At 51.3% G+C, this 14,528-nt stretch overlaps 2 protein-coding genes across 2 annotated transcripts in view; one reads left to right on the forward strand and one right to left on the reverse strand.

The window, feature by feature from the left end:
• Positions 1–3,201, forward strand: part of SNF8 (SNF8, ESCRT-II complex subunit) — a 3,722-nt gene extending 521 nt beyond the window's left edge. Inside the window, exons 2-7 of the mRNA XM_008936063.1 lie at positions 366–504; positions 797–901; positions 1,510–1,582; positions 2,167–2,308; positions 2,478–2,552; positions 2,970–3,201. Coding sequence (XP_008934311.1) covers positions 366–504; positions 797–901; positions 1,510–1,582; positions 2,167–2,308; positions 2,478–2,552; positions 2,970–3,107 — 672 coding nt within the window. The 3' untranslated portion in view covers positions 3,108–3,201. The remainder of the gene's footprint in view (positions 1–365; positions 505–796; positions 902–1,509; positions 1,583–2,166; positions 2,309–2,477; positions 2,553–2,969) is intronic.
• Positions 3,202–5,782: 2,581 nt separating this feature from the next.
• Positions 5,783–13,009, reverse strand: UBE2Z (ubiquitin-conjugating enzyme E2Z). Its single transcript, XM_008936064.1, has 6 exons — positions 12,941–13,009; positions 11,288–11,475; positions 8,950–9,061; positions 8,279–8,391; positions 7,798–7,888; positions 5,783–6,070 (listed from the first exon to the last, which is right to left on the reverse strand). Exons 1-6 carry the CDS (start codon positions 13,004–13,006, stop codon positions 5,900–5,902), a joined length of 741 nt encoding a protein of 246 aa, XP_008934312.1. The 5' UTR covers positions 13,007–13,009; the 3' UTR covers positions 5,783–5,899.
• Positions 13,010–14,528: the final 1,519 nt, after the last annotated feature.

Consider the following 14,528-nt stretch of genomic DNA (forward strand, 5'->3'; position numbering starts at 1 on the left):
GGCTAGGCGCGGCCCGTGCCGAATACCAGCTGGCCCGGGTGGGAGCCCCCCCCTCCCTGGCTGTGGGGAGAGCCCTGGTTGTGAGCACCGTGCCCCCTTCTGAGCCTGCCTGCTGGCTCAGAACAACCCTTTGCCTTGTCTTACCTCCACGGTGCTCTGATACTGGCTTGAATTCAGTGTTAAGAGCGTGGGGAATTGTGATTTCATCGAGCAATTTTTATCATTTCCTTCCTTTAAGCCCACTGGGGCCAGGCAGGGCAGAGACCTGAGCGTTCCCTGCTCACTTTGTGCCCTTTAGGGAGCTGTGTTTCTGCAAAAAGTGCATTCAATAAAGACAGAAACACTTCTCTGCAATTCTCTTGCAGATGTCGAAGCAGCTGGACATGTTTAAGACCAACTTGGAAGAATTTGCCAGCAAACACAAGCAGGAGATCCGTAAAAACCCCGAATTCCGGGTGCAGTTCCAGGATATGTGTGCGACCATCGGAGTGGATCCTTTGGCATGTGAGGAGCAGGGACTGGGGGGAACTCCTGAGGGTTCACCCACTGCTCTAAAGAGCTCCAAGTTCCCTCAGGAGAGATGATCCTTGGGTTTTGTGAACTGGTGTAATGGACAGTTGGGTGTTATTTAGTTAAAAAGGGAGGTGGGGGAAGAGTAACCTAAATGGAGACTCTGTAACCCAATCCAGGTCCTCACAGTGAGGTTTGTGAGCAGCCTGCTTGGCACCAGTAACCACTTTGGAGGGATATCTCTGCCAGCTTCAGTCCTATCCCTTTCCCCTTTCTCCTTTTGCAGCTGGTAAAGGATTCTGGTCAGAGATGTTGGGAGTTGGAGACTTCTACTATGAGCTGGGTGTGCAGATCGTTGAGGTTTGCTTGGCTCTGAAACACAGGAATGGAGGTGAGGATCCCACCGTGCCTGGTTTCTAGGAGATAAAGCTCCTCCTTTTCCCTCTGGGAAGAGACTTGTGTGGCTCAGTGTCGTGTTCCTCACTAGATTTCACAAAATCAATCAACTCTGCCTCGTTTAGGTAACAAAACTGTAACTTGGAGTATTGTGGGGAAGGAGCAGGGATCAGGGACAATCTTGGAGCACAAAACCCCCAAGTTCCTCCTTCGAGCCAGAGTAAGATTGGCTCTGGAGGATCACAGCAGTATCCTGAGGAGCTGGAATACCAGTGCTAAGTGCCTAATGAAAAGACAGATGCTCTTCAGTCCAAAAGGGCAATCTGAGACCAGGAATGGGCTACAGCCCAGCCAGCTGAGACTCCAGTGTGATGCATTTGTGGGGGAGGGCAACAGCTGAGGGCTGCACGTTCCTTCTGGGAGCAGGAGTGACTGAGAGGCTCCTCTCACCCAAGGCTGGATCCTGGGAACAAGGAACAGCCCCTTGGAGAATGGGAGGGAGGGGCAGCCCCAGCAGCAAATGCACAAAGGAGCCTTCACTGCTGTCTCTGCAGTTGTTTGCTCTGCAGTAACACTTTCCTGTCCCCTTCTGTTGCCTCCTAGGCCTGATAACACTGGAGGAACTTCATCAGCAAGTGCTGAAGGGAAGGGGGAAGTTTGCTCAGGATGTCAGCCAGTGAGTGTCTGTACGTTACAGGGATGGGAATTGAGGGGAGTTTGGGGAAGAAAAGGGGGTGACTGATCTCAACTGGACTCCAATTTAACTTGTAGTGATGGGGCCACTTGTGTACGATCCACAATTAATGACTTAACCCTCTCAGAAAGCAGCAGTGAGCTTTCTCTGGAGCCCCTAAGGCATAAAGGAGACAGTCCCCTGGAAATCCAGCTCTCCTACTGCCACGGTCTGCTGAAGTTGCTGTGGTCTCCTGAGCTGTGAGGGAGGGACCTACACGTGTCATTACAGAAGCAGATTTTAAGACACAACCCACCACGATCACTAATTGGGGCTGAATCTTAAAAAGTGTAGCCCTTGCAGCTCAAGTGCACCTCTGACACAAGTCTGCACAGACACACAAACTCATTTAAATTGCTTTATAAGCATTATTTTGAGTTGGGTGATGACCTGAAGCTGCAGCAGGCTCCAAGGAGCTGATTTTGCTGATAGCTCCTGCACCTCAAGTCTTCTTCATTCACAGGAGGTAGCGTGCAGCTTGAGAGAGGCTCTGACTTTAAAGCCTTGCCCTGACCTCTGCTCCGCAGGGACGATCTTCTTCGTGCAATCAAGAAGCTGAAGGTTTTGGGGAATGGCTTTGGGATCATCCCAGTTGGAGGAACGTACCTGATCCAGTCGGTCCCAGCTGAGCTGAACATGGATCACACAGTTGTCCTGCAGCTGGCAGAGGTATGGAGCCAGGAGGTTTGAAAACACAACCCCCTTGAAAGCACCTCTTTGTTTCCATGACAGGGAGCTGGGATTAGACCAGAGCCACGAGCAAAACCATCCACACTCTTCTAACCCACAGACTTAAGCCTTGACTGAAGCAGGTGGTGTTTTTCCCCTCTCATTTCAGAAAAAGGGCTACGTAACAGTCAGCGAGATCAGGTCCAGCCTCAAGTGGGAGACAGAACGTGCAAAGCAAGTGCTGGTGAGTGTGAAGGTCTCTTGTGCACAGCAGAGTTCAGTGACAGGGTCAAGTGACTGCTCCTGCAGCAGACGCTTTGCTGGGGCTGTGTGATCAGGGCACGTGCTGGGGATCCTGCACTGGCTGGTGGATCAAAGGCAGGGTGAATGTAGATCTAGGAATGGAGAAGCTGCAGATAGTCCTGTGGCTTTGCCAAGCTCTGTTAGAACTCCAATCTTGTCAGACATGACCAGGCAGGGTGGGCATGGCTGGTTGTCTGAACTGTATTTCTCAAAGTCAAGTAAAAATGATTGTAACCCAAGTGTTACAGCAGCCCCCTTAGCCTAGAATAAACGTGGGGTGAATGTTGTGTTCTGTTGTGAGTGGCTTCTCAGCCACCTCAGTTAAGTTTCACTCACAGTTTCCACTCGAAATGTGCAGGAACACTTGCTGAAGGAAGGAATGGCCTGGCTGGATACACAGGCAGCAGGAGAACCTCAGTACTGGCTGCCTGCTCTCTTTACAGAGCTGTACTCTCAGGAAATCTCTCCAGAGGAAGTCAAGGAGGCAATACCTTGACTGCTACGTGCTCTGTGCCTGTATATAATCCTCCTCGTGAGGTTATTTGCATATCACCTGAAACACAGGGACAGTGGACTTGAAATAAAAGTTTTATAAAAAGCCTCAAGCTTGAAAAGTTTAACAGGACTAATTCTTACTTCCTTATCTTTGAATTTTCTCCTCTGTTGGGGGTGGAAACGCCACTTAACCATTACAGACAACTAATTACTTTGTCACAGCAAGAGGAAAATTAGCTAAGCTGCTCTGGAAACCATTCTCAGTGGGTGCAAGGGTGACCCTGGCTAAAGAATCCCAGAGCCACCAGGAAACTGCTCCGTGGTCCCCTCTGCTCTGGGAATGAAATGTTGTTCCACTAAGGACTCCCAACAGTCTAGATTCTGCCAAAACAAACTTTATTGCACAAAAAAAAAAAAAGAAAAAGAAAGAAATCTTATGTACAATAGTATATAAACAAGGTATCTTAGAGTGACTCTTGTGCATATATTTTTTCAACTCAAATTAGGTCTAAAAATCTGTCGCTAAAACATCTCTGCCTAGAGCAGTCATTTGAGGATTGTCACTTTGAAATGGAAACATTCAGAAATGGTTGGACAGATGACATCAGAGAGCTAGAAAACTAATACTTCTCTTTTACAGCCACATGCTAGTTAGGTGAAGAGTGTCCACAATAAGGCATTTTCTTGTCTCGTCGTTATCGGTGGATGGCAACGCCACATGCATCACACAAACAGGTTTCAGAACCAGCTCTGCCTTGGGAAGGCAGCTGAAGTCACAGCTCTACCCACAACGCTACTGAAGGGTGACAAACAACGTGACATTTACAATGGGAGGCAGGAGGCAGCTCACAGCTCACACAGCTCACAGCTCCTCCAGAGACCTCGCTGCCTCCCCGAGGCCTCACTTCCAGGTGTATGTGTTGAGCAAGTCCTAAGTTCAGTTTTCCCTCAAGGGAAGACAGGATTTAAGTCTAAATCAAGCCAATGACAGACCCAGGGCAGTTTGTTTGCTAACTAGAAATAAAAAATCAGGTTTCCAAGTTGTTTGTGACACCTTCATTCAGAAATGTTTCCACTTTTCAGCTTCTCAGAGCTGCTTAAGCAGCAGTGTGCAGAATTCTGAGTTTGAGAGTTAACAGAAGCTGAAAATCACTGAGATCTCTCTAGATAAGAGTGATAGAGACTGGAAATAATCCCGTGACGTGTGGGGCACTGCCTGGCCCAGCAGCACAGCCAGGAGCTCTCTGCCCTGCTCCCTGAACAAAGCTGATGCTGTTGGAAGTTCTCCCACCACCACCAGGAGTCTGAAACGGGGCCCAGCTGGTGGGAAGGTGTTTGAAGGAAGCTGGGAGAGGGCCTGGGATAATGTGCAACTTTGTGCTCAGCTTTTTATCAAAGCTCCCATTAAAAAAAAAAAAAAATAGAAAAAGTAGATTAATCTCTTTATCAACAAAACTTTATACTGCTCCAATCGATCCTCCCCAGGCTCGGGTACCTGGAGGAGTTGGGGTGTTTCTCCTCCACCCAAGGTACAGCAAATCCATCGTTGCTGTGGTGGCCCTGGCAGCCAGCAGACACCTCTTGGAGAGGACAGGCTGTGCTCACCACAAAAAGCTGCTGTTCAAAACCAGCTGGAGCTCTGAAGTGTTCAACTTGACGCCGCTCTGGTTAGCTTGTGCTCAGCTAAGTTTGGCAAAGGGATTTGTCAGCATACACCTCTGGAGAATTCCACCCAAAACCAGGGGCTCCCTTAGCTGGAACTGCCCCTTATTCTAGTGTTGCAATCTGGTGGATCAAGGTGGCAGCGAGGAACGAGGTGACAGGAGGAAAGAGGGAGGAAAATAAACTTACACTGAGGAGAGAGGTGGAAAGCAAGGAGTATTTCAGTGAAGGAAACAAAACAGCTCTGTCCAGAGCAGCCAGAATAAAGTATGTCTAGAATGCTAAATTCAAATCAACACCTTAAAAAAAAAGATAATACACAAAGTAGATTTATTTTTAAGTGCTCTCCCCGTCTCCAACCGAAAATTTTCTCACCCTCCCTTCCCCAAAACACCAGGATGAACACACCCTGCACTCAGTTCAGGGATTTTCTTGCAGTTTCCACTTTTCATCCACCCCTTTGCACCTGAAATCTCAGTGGATCGAGTCAGCCAGGGCTCGAGTAAAGCTTTCAGAAAGGAGCCCAGATTCCACCACTGCTCTTTTATCTTTGGTCTGTCTAGAAGAAAGACACCAGGCAGATGGGCACCACCGAGCAGAGAGGCTCCACCTCTCCCAACCCACACAAAAAAAAGGTCTCTGGGCCCTGTCATAGCCTGGACTCCTCAACCTGCTCCCCCAGCTCCAGCTCCATGGTCAGTGTGGCCCCAGGGAAGGGCTCACTGTCTAGGAACAGAAAAGCTGTGACGAGGGTTCGCAGTCTAGAGCTCATTCTTTAATGAAGTGGAGAGAAAAGGAGGAAAAAAAATAACCACCAAACCCAAAAAAAAACCAACCAGTGTAGGTGTTTCCAAAAAAAAAAAATAATATAACCTGATGCCACATGCTCTGGCTTCCTAGCAGAGTTAAGTACCTTTTAAGAGGAGCCTGTCACAAGCTTGGCTTTGTCTAGCATGAAGTCGTCTCGTTCAGCGCTATCCACCAGAGCAGCACAAGGAGACAGGAGAGAATCCCAGTTTACTCCACTCTGGCACTGGTTTTGGTTGTCGAGTCTGTCAGGGGGGGGGAAACTCTAGAGTGTGAAGATAGAAAATCCCCCACGGCTTGGCCTCGCCACTGTGAAGGCAACTCCTAAGCTTTAGAGCAACCTTGAGTGTCTGTCTCCGTCTCGGAGGAGCTGCTCTCAGAGTCTATTTCGGGGTTCTCCTGCTGGTGTTTCTCCTGCACCTTCTGCCGAATCCCCTGCAAACGCACCAAGAGGGACTGGTAGTCAAAGTGGCCTCGTTTTTCACCAAAAGGATCCTGCAAGAAAACCACAGAAAAAAATTGTTAATATAGACCGTCAGCCTTCCAGCAAGAGGAAGAGAATCACAGGACCATGAAGGGTGGAAAAGATCTCTAAGACCGTGGAGTGCCACCATCACCCAGCACTGCCATGACCATTCATCCCTGTCCCCAAGTGTCTGCGTGGTTTTTTGATCCCCTCCAGGGATGAGGACTCCATGGGCAGCCTGGGCCACTCCTCACCACTCTGCCAGGAGAGAAATTCTTCCTCATATCCAACCTAAACCTCCCCTGGGGCAACCTCAGCCCATTGCCTCTCAACCTGTCAGTGGTTCCTTGAGAGAAGAGATCAACCCCACCTCACTCCAGGCTCCTGTCCGGGAGTTGTAGAGAGCTCAGGTCCCCTCTGAGCCTCCTCTTCTCCAGACTAAACACCCCCAGGTCCCTCAGGCAAAGGCAGAAAGAAGAGCTGTGTAGAAATTGGCCAAAAAATGGTCCAAGACTTAAGGGTTAAATCCCATCTTATGATGGAGAGGGCCCTTAACCTCCCCCCACAGTGGCAAAGGTTGAAGACTGATCATCATTTGTGTTGGGAGTCTCTTTTGGGAAACCTTGCAAACCCAAACAAACTTCAAAACCAGATGAAAGGCCAAGCAGACGTGGGTTGGGTTTCTACTACAGCTTTGGGGAAGTAAATTATTTCAAGGATTTTGTCTCAGGATGATACCAGGGAGGCAGAGAAAACATTAGAAATGAAAGTCTCTAAAACCTAGAGGCCAAAGACTTGACCACAGTTGATATATTCATGCTGCAGACCCTGCCCAAACAAAACCATCACTACTCTCATTGTAAATCAAGGCCCACAGCTGAGATGCAACCAAGTCAGAGACACTCTCTGCTGCTCCAAGTCAGGCACAGACCCTCCTTAGGGGAATTCTTCACTCCAAACAAACTCTGCTGCTTTGGGAGTGCTTTCAATTTATGAATTACACAGCCAGTGACTGCACTGACAGGAAAAAAGGACTCAGAGGCACAAGATCATTAAATCAACCACCTCCATCTTTCCTTAGCAGTGGAATTTCTCAATGAGTCAGACAAGAGATGGCTGATGGGAGGAAGACACATCTGTTCATATGCAAATAGCTTGGTAATCTATTCTGTAAAGTCTGCTTTGCTGCAGAAACAAGCTCCTGGATTCAACCTGTCTAGATGTGTCTGCTCCTTGTCACCCTTCCTGCACCCCTTCCTCCCCCAGTTTCTTTTGACTCAGTCAGCCACTTCCTGCCACGTCTGACAGAACAAGGAGCATCAAAGTTCCTATTCTACAGGCAAAGGAACCTCAGGAACAGAGAAACTTTAGCAGTGACCCAATGGAGTTCAGCTGCCACCACCACTGGATAACCTGCACGTGCCCTCCCTGCTTCATGCCAAGTCCAGGTGGAGGCAAACTGTGCTGGTCCCACTGCTGAAGGAAGTATCTGCTTGCCTGGATTGTGTCTTAGGTCCAGCACTCTAAAATCTAACAGCCTTGAAAACACTCTGTGTGTCCTCTGAACGGGGGGAAGGCAGTTTTTTATCACTGGGAGGACTCAGGTCTCCATTTCATGATTCCAAGCTGGAACATTCTGTTCACAGAAAAGATCCAGATCCACCCCCACGTTCCTCTAGGTGCTGCCCATGGTTGTTTGGCACTAATCCTTATCTAAGGCAGTGTGTTATCTATGAGAAAACTGTCTGCCACTCACCTGCATTGTCTGTCCTTGGAGATAAAGCCTCTCTTTACACACCCCTTCATAGAAGTCATAGTATTCCATGAAGGATTTTTCCATGACGCCCCTGAATGCAAAGAATGAACAAAAAAAAATGAACAAAACCTGACAGTGTCACAACAGCCCCATCACACAGGCTCAGCCCAGCCCTCTGAACTCCAGTTCCCAGTCAGCTCAGCCACTGGTACAGCGAGGCAGGACATGGGGCAAAACCAAGTGCAGCATCAGTGCAGCTGAAGAGGTTCTGCACGTGCTTCCCCAGCAGCTGTGCTCCCTCCCTCTCCTCTGAGATGTGTTTTCCCCCTCCATAAGACAAGGCACTTTTATTCTCAAGCTCAAGGCAGAGGGTTAGGGCACAGCTTGACTCAGACTTCCCCTTCCTCAAAACAACTCTCAGGGTTTCCCAGAGAACTTCATCCTCCCCTCCCCACAGCCCCTTTTTTCTGCTCCCCCGTACCGCAGCGGCTCGGGGCAGGGACACTTTCCTTCCAGCATGTCACACACTGCCACTCGGATGGTCTCGTGTCGAATGCACTCGTTGTAGTTCTTGCTGTCCCCGGGGTGCCTCTCCTGGAAGCAGAATTTGGGCCAGTGAGTCCATGAGACTGTGACAGCTCTTTGCTTCTCCCTCCCGGGCCCGATGAGTTCCGCCGGCGCCTGAACCCGCCGTGGCTCTGCCTGTGCTGTGGACACTGAGCTAATTTATGCTGCCAATGAAAAGCTGGCAAGATTTCCCAGGTCTCCAGAGCCTCTGAGACAGGTCGAGGGATAGCACAGAAACCTGGAGACCACGAAAAGCTGGGCTGTTCAGTTCCTGTGGGAGAGGATGTCTCCAGGAAGCCATTTCGGGAGCTGTGCAGCAGAGCAGCAACCAGCCCACCCGCCTCCCTGGCCAGTTCTGGAATGCCTCGTGCTCCTCTGGTACCTTACACACACACCAGAGCCAGGCAGGCTCCAGTTCAGAGCTGTTTGGAACTCCCCCTCAAGCTCTGACTAGAGGCAGAGCATACTGGCCAAGAGCCAAGGGACATAACCTACTTTTGTCCCCATTTCCAGAAGGGGATTTGGCACCCGGAGGGAAGAGACAAAAAGCTCCAGAACCAGAGAGGATCCACCTCAAACTCTCACCTGCTCAAAGCCAGGTTCGTTGTGATAGGGGTTCTCAGTCATGAGGGACTGGATGGAGATGAGGACTGAAGAGATACTCTGTGCTGGGCTCCACGCAGGCCCGGTCCAAGTGCTGAGGCAGCAGAACAGAGAAAACATCAATTAACAAGGTGGGATGGGCTCAGGGAGCACCACCCTCCAGCCAGCAAAGAGCAGAAAGCTTGGCAAAGCACTCCAGTACCTCACAGGAACAGAAACCTCTGCTGCAGCTACAGAAAGCACTGGACACTGAGGAAGTTTCAGGGTCCAAGCAGCTCATTCTCTCAACTAAGCAAAAAGATGAGAGGCTGGGAAACCTCCCTCCACTGCTACCACACACCTGAGTTAAGGAAAAGCAATTTTGGGGGATTTTACCCTTTAAAGCTAAGGCACAGCAGCCTGGGGCAACACAAACTCCCAGCACTACCATAAAACAAACCCAACAACTCCTGAGAAGCAGAATCTGATTTTTCAAGGCTCCAACAAGACCACAGTGCACAGGGGCTGCCATCCAAAGCACCAGTGATGCCCTGCTCTGGGAAGGAGGTGCCTGTTCCACACACACACACAGGGCAGCAAACACCTTCCTGCAGAACCAGCAGAGGCAAAGAGCTGCCCTGCTGCTTGCCCTCAATATCCTAGTTCCAGATACAGCCCTGTCTCCCTGAGAGCTGAGCAAGGATGTGCTGACCCACATACACTCTTCCTAAAGCCTTCCTCTGGCAGCTCCCTCTGTGCCTCCCATCCCTGCTAAGGCTGAAGATCTTGGTTCTCTCTTCAATAATTGAAACTTCTATGGTAGGGTTACAACTGCACCAAGCAGCTTGTGTGGGAGCTGCTGGTCAGACCCCCCCCCAAGACACACCCAGGTCCTACACATCTCAGAGCTCTGCAGGGGTTGGCATCCAGCTCACTGGATGAGGAAGACTCCTGCACTGAGGAAGGTGTTTCCCAGCATCAGGCATCTCTCTGCCAGCCCTGGGCCCTGTTGTTGGTTGATCAAATCCCTCCAATGTCTCAAGCTGCCACCACTCCTTCCTCACCTGGCTGCCACTACAGGTCCTAACAGCCCAGTTGCACCAGTCAGAAGCTCAGCAGAAGCCTTTCTTCACTGTCAGCTGGAACTGCCTCACGTGGGGTGGGAATATCACACCACAGAGCTGTGAGAGTCCCAGAATCAGGAAGGGTGGAAAAGATCTCTAAGATCTTCACGTCCAACTGTCAACTCAGCACTACCATGACCCTTAAACCATGTCCCAAAGCACCACAACTACATGTTTTTTGAACCCCTCCAGGGCTGGGGACTCCCCCACCTCCCTGGGCAGCCTGGGCCAAGGCCTCACCACTCTGCCAGGAGGGAAATTCTCTCCTATCCAAACAAACCTCCCCTGGTGCAACTTCAGCCCATTGCCTCTCATCTTATCACTGGTTACTTGGGAGAAGAGATCAACCCCCACCTCACTCCAGCCTCCTTTCAGGGAGTTGTAGAGAGCCAGAAGGTTTCCCCTGAGCCTCCTCTTCTCCAGACTAAACCCCCCCAGGTCCCTCAACTGCTCCTCACAAGCCATGTTCCCCACTGCTCTTCTCTGGACCTGCTCCAACCCCTCAATGTCCTTCTTATCCTCATTGTGCCCAACATCACAGCTTTTAAAACACTTCCACATTTAGAAAACCTTTCAAATGTTGAGAATGAAGCAGGTGAAGAACATTTGCAGCTGTGGAGCCTGCCTGAACAGGCAGCACTGGAGCAGTGCTTGGAAATGACGACACCCACCACTCAGCCCCATGTACGACGTGTAGGTGGAAACCCAGAGCAGCCAAACAGCTCTCAAGGAAGTTCTCAGCAGCTTTTTCATTTTATTTATTTCTTTAACCCTCAGAGAGAGGAAATTAAAACCCACAACCCCCTCCATCCAGACCTCAAGGATCAGGCTGCAGAGCGCAGGAGCGGAAGGGACGCGGCGCTCGCTCGGAGGCTTTGCCAGGGGAAGTAGGAGAAAAGCAGCAGCACCCACTCAGCTTTCTGCTTCCCCTGCCCCTTTCCTGGGTGCTTTTCAAAGCCAGGTTAGCCTCACGATTTCGGGAGGGGAATCTGTGCTGCTTTCCCACCCTGATTCCACACGTGGAAGCGTAAAGGTGCATCCAAGCGCGCCCCGGGGGCAAGGTCAGGGCACGCAGCACTGAGAAGGATGCACAGGGCAGAACACAGCCCTCAGCCACCTCCTGGGGCAGAACAGAGCCCGCAGCCACCTCCTGGGGCAGAACACAGCCCACAGCCACCTCCTGACTTCCCAGCAAAACAGCCAAAGTCTCCTCTTACCCTAGAATACTCAGGCAGACTTTCCCATTGCGGTAGAAGTTGGGGTTAAACCTCACTGTGTTATTTCCCGTTGTCATCAGTTTGACCCTTGGTGGGTGGATGGGATAATCTGGAGGACAGCGAAACAGGAACAAGAAGAAACCCCCTTCATAAGGCGTGTCAAATGGGCCTGTGATCAATGCATGAATCTGGAAAACAAAAGCCCGTCTTGCGCACCACTTCAAAACCGCGCAGCGCCGTCGCCGTCCTCCACCAAAGGGCAAGAAAGCTCCACCTGGGCACCAGTGTGGAGGTGGCTTCTTGCCCGAGCCCGTGCTCAGGCCTCCCCCGACCCTCCCGTGGCTAGCAGAGCCAGCCCTGCACGCTCCTCTCCCCTCCAAAGTGGGGTTTTTGGCAGGAGGTTGGGCAGGAGGCAGCCGTCGCCAGCACGGCTCTGCGCGGTCCCAACCAGGCTGGTGAGCCAGGCTTCTGAAATAGGAGGGGGGGGTTTAAAGAGGAAGGGAGGAGGGGAAAATAGCTAATTTTAGAATGAAAATATAAATAAACCCCAGAATTTCTGCCAGAAGTAGAGCACTCCTCAGTTTTAGGGTCTCACGCTGATGGGGTGTTACTGAAAGCGATCGCTGTGTTTCCTCTGCCAGGATCTCAAATTAAGACCCTCTTCTCTCCCTGCTAATTACCCTCCAAGATCCCAACTGCATACCAGGAAATCTGCTCCCTTTGGGCTCTGAGGGAAGCCATCCAAGCAGGCTCCTTTAATGATCCTCTCACCTCCCCAGGATTTCAGGGAACTGCCCCAAGGCTGCTGTTCCACACACCCACGTTTCCCTGGAAGGACATTTTGGCTCTTGCAGCCACACAAATGCCCCGGGTGGGAGCTGCCTGGGCAGACCTTTCCCTTTGTGCCCCCTCCAAAACACCCCAGGGGCCCTCAATCAGGCAGGTGGTTACATGGGGAGAAATTTGGGGGATGCTACGTTTGTCAGGGGGTGGGTGGGAGAAGTGTGCAGCAGAGTTAAAACCAAAGTAACCCCCCCAAATATGCCCATGGGGGACACAGCACAACCAGCCCAGGTGCCACTGGCTGGGGAAAGGGCAGCACCAGCCAGGCAAAACTGTCTGAGCAACCTCCCAGCTCCCTGCCTCCTCTCTGACCATCAGAAATTCCCACTCCTGGAAAATCTGGAAGGGAAGAGCCAGGGCAGAGGAGGCCGTGGCCATGCCTGTGTCCCTGCATTTCATTTCCAGCCTCTCTGAGAAGCTCCCCATGGCCAACAGCTCTCCATGGAGCTCTTTCTTCTTTGAGCTGCTTTACTGATGGTTTCCAAGCATCAGGAGGGTGAAAAGAGCTGGATCAGCACCCCACTGGTTGACAAGGCCACTAAAGCAGAGCTGGTTTTTATCTGTGGGAGCTCCTAAATCTGATCCCTGTGCTGGCACCTCTCCACAGAGGCAGTTTCCTTGGGAGTTCCTCCCATTTTAAACACAGCCCATCTCAATGCCACCAAGAAAACCAGAGCCTCCTTGTGCTCTTGCAAAACTCCCCCTGACTTCTCCCAAAAATATTAGGGAATATTCCCCTTTGGGCAAACCCCATCAACAGCAACCCTCCAGAGAAGTGGAAAGTTGAACGAGCTCCAAAGCTCCTCTTACCTTGGTCATGTCGTGGGGATCAGGCACAACAAACATTCCCGGGGGCGGCTCCTTGTAAATGGACATGATATCCCTGAACAAAGGAAACAGGAATTAGCCAAGATCTCCCTTGGCGTTCATCAGCCCTCCAGTGAGGAATGTTCTAGAGGATAAATCTGCACACAGATGCAAAGGCACAGGCTTTTCAGATGGAAACTTCCAACTCCTCAAGAGCTAAGATGTTTTTCTTCCGGCTCGGGAGCGTTTGCTGGCTGAGCTCTTTCAGCTTAGCCCCCCCCAAAAAGAGTGGAGACATTTCAAGAGCACAGGCAGCCCTTGATGAATCCATGTGCCTGAGCACACCCTGACTACCTGCTGCCTCCTCTTCTCCCACAGATGAGCTCCAGCACGAAACCTCAACCACAACCTTCCCCCGAGGTAGCTGTTGAGAAGTCCTCTGGGACAAATTTTTGTTGCTTGAAGGTTGACTTTCCCTCCCCGTGCTTTCCTCCCTCACCTTCTGCCTGTTTACAGGCTCCCTTTGCTATAAGCAGTCGTTTGTTTTCCCCAAACATACCGTGACTCAACTGCCTCTGAGAGGGTTCCTGCTCTGACAAATTTGGGTTTAATCAGGCAGCAGGTTCAAGAGCAGTTCAGATGCACACATGACTTAATCACAACAGCCTCGTTTCCTTTAGGAGCATGGACCAAATGAACTGAAAAATAACAAATCACCTACAACTCCCTGGATAAACTGCATGGCCCCCCCTTAGCTTTCCTCACCAAAATACCCCCCTCCCATAAGCAGAGCTGTGTGGAGGTCCAAGACAAGCTCCCACTTGATCTTCCCCTTTGGGAAACGACTGGAATTTGGGGAGGTTTCAGGGTGAGAACAAGTGTGAGAGCCACAGGAGAGACTCGCCCTCCTGCCCGCTGCTGTGGAGTCAGGGCTTTTGGGGTGAGGGTTGGAAAGCACCCAAATAGTGGGGCCATCTTTGGAAGACATCAGACAAGCTCCAGAAGAAGGATGAGCAAAAGCCTGGCAGGCAGTGATCCTCACTCCAAAGGAAGAGGAAGGACTTGTTGAAACGGTGCCAGTCTATCTAACAGGAGCGTGTTGCTCCTTAGATCAAAGGCTACACAGCACCCCAGGTTTAACCTTTACAGAGTCAGAGCAGCCAAAAGGGTGGGGAGCAGCAGAATCACCTGAACTCAGCGTTGATGGAGGTGCCTGTTCCCCTCCTCCTTCCCCAGCACCTCCCAGCGATGCCAAGGGCAGGATTAGAGCCGTGCCCCAAGGAGCTCTGCTCCCAAACAGTGACAGCAGATGGAAAACGAGCCCCCGGAGGGTGGTACAGAGGTTCACAGCTCCAGGCTGGGCGAGGTGTGAGGCTCCATCTTCCCCCGGGGCACGGTGGGGACCAGAGTCTGTCCCCAGGAAAGCCCCAGGACGCGGGGAGGGACCGGGGCCTGTTCCTAAGCCCCGAGTCAGCTCTCCAGGACCACCGGTGAGGCCCAGGGGCCAGTTACCGCCTCGAGGGTATCGGGGACGAACCGAACGCCTCCGCCGCGTTACGAGTCTCGGCTCCGTGCCCGCTCCCCGCCCGGG

Source organism: Merops nubicus, unplaced genomic scaffold (assembly GCF_000691845.1).
Source record: "Merops nubicus isolate BGI_N331 unplaced genomic scaffold, ASM69184v1 scaffold6812, whole genome shotgun sequence".
Classification (NCBI taxonomy): domain Eukaryota; kingdom Metazoa; phylum Chordata; class Aves; order Coraciiformes; family Meropidae; genus Merops; species Merops nubicus.

Excerpts from the sequence above, each read along its gene's own strand:
- UBE2Z (XM_008936064.1), bottom strand. The coding sequence starts at position 13,006 with ATGTCCATTTACAAGGAGCCGCCCCCGGGAATGTTTGTTGTGCCTGAT. Across the intron at positions 8,392-8,949 it reads ACGAACCTGGCTTTGAGCAG|GAGAGGCACCCCGGGGACAG; the intron begins GTGAGAGTTTGA and ends TTCTGCTTCCAG. Across the intron at positions 7,889-8,278 it reads CCCTGCCCCGAGCCGCTGCG|GGGCGTCATGGAAAAATCCT; the intron begins GTACGGGGGAGC and ends CTTTGCATTCAG.